At 34.4% G+C, this 7,644-nt stretch overlaps 1 protein-coding gene across 1 annotated transcript; it reads left to right on the forward strand.

The window, feature by feature from the left end:
• The first annotated feature begins 6,125 nt into the window (after nucleotides 1-6,125).
• On the forward strand, nucleotides 6,126-7,222 carry LOC107795057 (auxin-responsive protein SAUR36-like). The gene has a single exon (XM_016617624.2). It carries the CDS (start codon nucleotides 6,465-6,467, stop codon nucleotides 6,975-6,977), a length of 513 nt encoding a protein of 170 aa, XP_016473110.1. The 5' UTR covers nucleotides 6,126-6,464; the 3' UTR covers nucleotides 6,978-7,222.
• Nucleotides 7,223-7,644: the final 422 nt, after the last annotated feature.

Consider the following 7,644-nt stretch of genomic DNA (forward strand, 5'->3'; position numbering starts at 1 on the left):
GAGGAAGAGAGGAATTTATGATCCTGAAAACAAAATACGGTTTACAACCACTGATTGTATGTTCAAGATTATAATTGAACAAATTTATGAGAGGTACATTAATGCTCCTGCTGATAAGAAGCTTGTTGTTGTCAAACCCCAGTACGTCATAGCAGAATACATATTGGGGTACCGATTACTTGCAAATATTGTATGGGACAAAGTTGATTTTGTGATTATGCCCATAAATATTGTGGAGAAATTTCATTGGTTATTGGTTGTGTTTGACATCAGCAATAGGGTTTTATATATTTATGATTCCATGGCCTCTTCACGAAATCACAAACTTGTTGAATCTGTTGTCGACAAATTTGCTATTATGATCCCCCTCTACTTGTCATGCACCAACTTCTATGGAAAGCGTCCACACATCAACTACAAGAACACAAAGGCATACATTGAAAAAGGTATTACTGACCCTCTTGACATTCAGTGGTTGATCAGTGAGATGTTCCAGCAAAAAGAAGGATCAATGTATGTGCTGCTTTCCTTCTATCTATTTAACTAATTGTATTTTACATTGAATGCTAAAACTTTTCCCCTATTATTTTTTATAGTGATTGTGGTGTATACGTGGCGGCATTCGCAGAATATGTCAACATTGGAGAGCTATCAATTTCAAAGGAAGACCTTTCTGATATTGATCAACACCGTCAACGCTATGGAGCGCTCCTTTTGGATTATGCTAAGAAAAAGCAAGAGCTTGGTGCAATTAGTGAAAGTGAGGTGACTGGCAGATTAGCAAGAAGAAAAGGTGCACCAGCTGTGAACGAGAGAACACAAGTCCGAAAAAAGAAGAATTAGTTGCCCTTTTCAGAAGAAAACTTATAGTTAAAGTGTTTAGATGTAGCTGAGTTGTAGTAAAGTTGTAGACAAATTCTGCAATTTATTTGTAGCAGGTTTGTGCTACAGTTATTTTACTTTTTGTTTTGTTATTTTGTCCAGAATTCTACTACATAGAATAAAAAATATCTGTGGCTTTTTTTTGGTTGAAAGATGTTAATACTTGATCTCGATATTGGTACTATATAATTTCTTTATAGCATAACTATAACTATGTCTACAACTACTATAAAAAAATACATAACCATTCAATTTAGGAGTGTTGTTAGGAAAGGCTGAAAGTAATAAATAAACCCAGTATTTGAACAAAACAACAACAAACCAATTGCATTAAGAGTTAAAATCTGTTTAGCAAACATTCATTATATGAGACAATCTTTATTCAAATTAGTAACACAATTACACCACAACTATAATTCTCTATAACATAACAAATACAACTTCATATGTCTTAAAGGAAATATTATAATCAACAGTACTCGGTAAAATAAACTTTAAATTGTATCAATTGTTATTTTCTTTTGGGAGCATTCCTACAAGATCCTTTGTTATGCCCTTCTAGTTCATAGTTGCCACATGAAACCTTGTACTTTTTTGCATTTACTTCATCATATGGTTTGTATCTTTATTTTTAGGTTTTCCTGGCTGCCTTTTCCCGGTGGGTGGCTTTATAAATTCTTCAACTATATGTTGTGGCACATTCCATTTGCTTTCGTAAGGCAGCGGGTTTACTAGTATTTCATAAGTCTGCAGAAGGCTCTCCCTCATATAATAAGGAGAACAATAGTTTTCACAAGACTCATTCCTGTGCCTCAAAGCCGCCAAAGTATGTGCACAAGGAAGTTCATCAAGCTGGAATTGCCACAACTACATCTCTTGTTTTGAAGGTAAACAATGAAGCGCTTCACACCATCTATCACAGTATGGATGTAATCTGTTGAAACCCTCACCTATAATTTCATTACAAACACACAACAAGTTGTCAGCAACAGATACAAAATAAAATAACTACAATTATACAACAACATTTCTACAATTAACAGTATATATTTAGTTTGGTGGAATCACTGATCTGATGTTATTGGCTATAGCTTACTCTCGTCTTCTGCAATAATATCCTGTTGTCCTCCAACTCTTTGTTGTAATTTTTTCCCAAGGTATGTGAACGTACCCTTTGCATTCAATAACTTTTCATTAGTCCAACATTCAAGAAGAGTCCTCATGTACTCTAATAGTTCTAGTACGGGCAGCTCTCTTGCATCTTTGGTTACCGAATATCATATAGGTATGCTTTAACACGTGTGTCGATCTGTTCAATCTTTGACATTCTTTCATTAAATTCATCAAGCGTGTATGATCGTGTCGTGGCAAAGTACAATTCGCTTAACTTTAGATAACCCTTCTTGAACTTTGACCTTACATTTGTCCAAATATGCCACATGCAAGCATAATGTGGCATGCCGGAATAAGCAGTAGATGTTTCCTTCAAGATACTCTCATTCTGGTCCGAAACAACACACATATTTAGTTTTTCACCATATGCATGTTTGAATTGCTCAAAAATCCATCTCCATGATGTGTCATTTTCTGAATCAACAACGGCATATGCTAGTAGTAATATGCTACCTATCACACATGTGGCAAAAAGAAATTCAATTTCTGTAACAAAACTTGAGAATATAAAAAATACAGTCTCAAAAACAACTTTATAACAATATTTTTAAAATTAATCTACATTACATGTTGTATCCATTGTGCTAGTTGTTAGCATGATTCCCATATATGCCGACTTCAAGAAGGTGCCATCAACTACCACAACTGGCCTAAAATGCTCCCAACCCTTGATGGACGTACTAAGTGCAATAAATGCATACAAGAAACAGTCATCTTCAATCTTCTGCAATTTCACTACCGACTCCGGATAAGTCTTCTCCAGAATATACAAATAACTCGGCAAGCGACTGTAGGAATCAGCAGGATGACCCCTCCAAAATTCCAAAGCCTTTTCCTTTGCTCTCCAAGCTTATATATATGTTAAGTTCACACCATGATCCGTCAACATGTCAGTTTGTATGCCTTTTGATGTGTATATTATCTTAGGATCCACATATTTTGGCATCACCATGCTGCCAACTACCATGATAGTAGCTTTGCGTTGTATATATGTGTTGTCCATCAAAGAGCATGTGTGCAAGCTGTTGAATTTTCGAACCTTGAACAATGTTGATTCATTTATGCTGGTGGACTTGAAGTGCCACGTACAATTGTTCCCAACACATACGAGGCAGTAGCTACAGAAAAAAAAACAATTCAAAAAATGTTATGCAAATTGTAGCTACAAAATACGAGGTTGTTTATGCACAAAAACTTATCTTAAATAATTTATATACAATTTATATACAAAAAAATTACAACTTATACACAATATGAATTTGACAAATAAAATATTCCTACCTTCTTGCACTAGACCTTTTCACCCTAAATTGAAACTTATTCATGACAGAATAGTGCTTCATTGCACTGACAATAATTTTTTTGTCTTGCTAAACTTAGCCTACTTCAATTACATTTGGCGTATGTTATGTTATGATGATACTTTCATATTCCACAATTGCCGGAGATATTTGCATATCAATCAACTTCACTATTCCTGATACTTCTTCAATTGTATTACAATTGCTTGACAATTGTACCACGTTAGTATTGCGATAATCAGAAGAACCTGCACTCAATTAAAAGTATAGCAATTCAGACCTATGTATATTCATGTGTTCAGTATTTGACAGAATGCTTGTAGAGACATAACAGTTGAACTACATTTGTTATGTAGTAAAATTATAGATAATTTATAGTAAAATTGTAAGACAATTGAAATTGAAAAAACATCAGCACTGGAAAAACAAAGCAAACCTGCAATTGTGCTCGCATTCGACATACTGCATTCCAAATCAAAATCACGTACTGTTATACACAACAAATACATTCCTAAGTTTTTGTTTTCCTTTTTTGTCTTCATATACACTCGAACTCCCATATCGCTCCGAATTTCCATTGGAGGACAAACGTTCATTGACAATGTATTTGATTTCGATGATTTTTGCGGAGGTATCGATCATTAGATGCTCTGCAATTGCGGAATTCAATTGACTATAATTTGAATGGTCATTGACTACAATTCTGTCAACATCAAAATCTTTGTATCTCCCAACGCTATCGCACCGACCATTGAGCTGAAGCATAATTGATAATTTTGACATTATATCGCAAAATTCAATTCAATTATAGCTAATTGTTAACAATTATTTTGTTCAAAACCATTGTTTATGGAAAATCAGAGGAAACCAGAGAAAATCAGAGAATAGAAGGATACTACAGATATGTTGCCTTGATTATGGCGCGATGATAACCGGTGAAAATCTGTGTAATATAATGATTCTACAAATATGTTGTCTTGATTATGGTGCGATGATTGCGTTAGTAAAATCTCTAAGCGATCCCAAAATCCAACGTCTAAATAAGGATGACTATCGCAAAAAGGATTCTAGTTTAAACAAATATATATATTTTGTAGTTAAATCGTATTTAAGTCGGATTAATTAAAAAAATATGAATATTTTTCGTAATAAGATTTCAAATAGTACATAATAACAAAAAAATCTCTTATATTTCGTTGAAAGTACACAATTGTACGATAAAATCGTACACTATAACATTTGTCTATACCACAAGTTGTTTATTTGTCGCTTAATGCTCGGATTATGGTTGTCGCTAAACGTTACTACAGTACTTACTAAATCCTAATTATCATACACAAATTACCTTCGACGAATCTACCTAATTATGAGTTATCACAAAGTTAACGTTAGTAGTACAGGGCATTTAATAATCAATAAGGCAACGATTAAAAAATAGAATTAGTGAACAATGAATCCAAAATCTGGACTGACTGTTACAACGTTTTCTTTAATACTTTATTATCAAATAAGTAAGAATCCCTCGTGTGTTGTAATATCAAAATACTCAAATATCCCTCAATCTGGAACGAAGACAAAATTGTGTTGAATGACAGTGAAAATTGCAGATCTTTTGCATGGTGGTGGCAAAGACAAGTTGGCGGATTCTACGCAAAAATAACCAAACTGTCTGCTTTAGCTCGTGTTGCACTGGCAACTTGTCGTAATATGAAGTTGCTTTGTAGGCCATCAACCAGTTTTTCTTTACAAGATTAAGATTCATAATATATCTATCTGGGTTTCGGTAAATGAAGACAAGGAAGACCAGCTTAATTAATCTGGTTTCTGATTAGTACTTAATTAGTGAATAATTACACGACACAAATGCAACTTCTAATTACATCGTCGTCGTCAAAATCTTAAGAAACATTATTGTCTTCCAATAAGCGATGTTGATGATTAATTGGCCACATGTCTTGTTTTTCCAACAATTATCAATCAGAAGGATACTCTTTTAGTAATGTTTGAATATTAAAGGCTGATAGCACCCAGAAGTAGATAATTCATGTAATTTAAGTTTAGTTATACATTTTTGCAATAATCTAATTTGGTTGTTCTTATGCTGGTAAACTAAATTCAAGTCAAATCTTGCTCCCATCAACCGATTTGAGTTTGAAGGTAAGACTTACTCTTTTATGGATTATTGAATGAGTCAAGATGTTGAACTGAAGATTTTGATTAATTTTGTTTTAGCTTAATATTACCGAACATAACAGTTAGTGTTGGTTATTTTTGGAATTTGTCAATTAGAAAACTCAAATGTGAAACACAGAACTAAAATAATTAAAAACTTGACAAGCTTTTTATTCAATTGGGGGGGGGGGGGGGGGGAATTTTTATTAAGCAACAACAATCACCACCTCAATTGAGGATAAAATAGGTATTTTAAAAATACAATTGAATTTCGAATTTTGAGAAGGGATGATTTTGCTCTTTTATATTTTAAGTAATTATTTTGGGATTGTAAAAATAAGTACACTGATATTGTTTATAATTTAAACTCTTCTTATTACTAAATTTTTCGCATTAAAAGGTTTTTATCTCCTTGAAAATTAATCTCTCAATAAATCTCAAAGTCAAACAAGTTTGATCACTTCTCATCGTGTGTGCCGACCATTTCCACTTTGGCCTCTCCCATCTCTCCTCCACCCCACGCGCCTAGCCCCCCACCCCCACGCTCTTTCAACCCCCCAAAATAATTTTCCATATATATATGTACACAGCCATAGTATTGTTCAAACATGTTTGACTTGCCACAACTCTCATAAATTGCAGCTTTCCACATTCATCAAAGAAACCTCATTCTTCGTTCATTACTTTTTGCCAATCCAAGAATCTCTCTTTATTGCTTCCTTAATCCTCTTCGTTACTTCTCCCTATAAGAAGATAGACGGAATAATACCTCCAACTTTTATAAGTCGATCCATTTAAAAAATTTCGTAGCAAGAACCAAAATCTCCTTCAACAATGGCATTTACTAGTTCTTGAAATTCTTTTCTATTAACCCATAATTTTAGTTTTTAAAAGAAAAATTAAAAGCCATATTTTGTGAGATAAAAATTTTGAGCTATGAAAAAAGTGAGAGGTTTCAGGCTTGGACGGAAGCTGGTGAGAGTTTTCAGCTGGTTTATTCACAGCAGAACAAAGGGAAGAGTTGGACACAAGCGGCTGAGATCACCGGGATGTGCTAGCAGAGCCATTTCAAAGCTATGCAAATTAGGACGTATTCTGAAGCAGGGAGCAAAAGGTCTCTGCTTTGCAAGACCCAATTCGGGTTATATCCGGGTCGGGCATGATCCGGTAGAACCGAAGCAGGTGACCGTGCCAAAGGGACATTTAGCTGTGTACGTGGGTGAGAAGAAAGATGATACTTGTAGAATTGTAGTGCCTGTGATATACTTTAATCACCCTTTGTTTGCTAATTTGTTGAGGGAAGCAGAAATGATATATGGGTATAATCATTCGGGTGGGATCCAAATCCCTTGTCCAATATCCGAATTTGAGAACGTTCAATCAAGAATCGCCGCCACAGGCGGTGGTGAAAACTGCCGTGTAGAGCGGAGCTGGAGGTGCACATACTGATTTAGGCTACGGAACAACCCCCTACCTTTGACTATTTTTCGCCGACGAAAAAAGGGCACGATAGATGTGTTGGGGAGGTTTAGTTTATGTTACTTCTATACTTCAACTTGAGGGAAAACGAAAAGATTTTTTTTATAGAAAAGTTTGTAGTGATGTCAAATATTTCGGGTGTGAAGGATTTATTTGTATTAATTCATGTAAACCTTCGAGCTCAATTTTCAAATGCATATTACTCCGTTTATAGATACACATTCATAAATTGGTAGAAGCTTTTCGTACCAATAAAATAAGCAAACTCATATATTGACCGGCCCCCACTTTGAGAGCCGTTCTCCAGAGGGTATCTTCTTACTCCACTTTGCTTACGTTGAAATCTTGTATGTTAACAGCATGTGAAATTTGGACAACCAGAAAGTCTTATATGCTCTCGAAAACGATATGAAACAATGAAATGGTCATACACGGCTGGGAATTATTCATTTAACTTGGAATTCGACTTTCAACCTATTGAATACTTGAAACTGACAAATATGTTTGTTTATCCTAAAAACGGATAACAATTGAATTTATATGTGGTTTTAAGGACACGTGATTTTACTTGGTACAAACTGAAAAAATATACATATTGATATTGAAATTGACTGTAAAGAAAAATAAAAGCAAACCA

Source organism: Nicotiana tabacum, chromosome 23 (genome assembly GCF_000715075.1).
Source record: "Nicotiana tabacum cultivar K326 chromosome 23, ASM71507v2, whole genome shotgun sequence".
NCBI classification, from domain to species: domain Eukaryota; kingdom Viridiplantae; phylum Streptophyta; class Magnoliopsida; order Solanales; family Solanaceae; genus Nicotiana; species Nicotiana tabacum.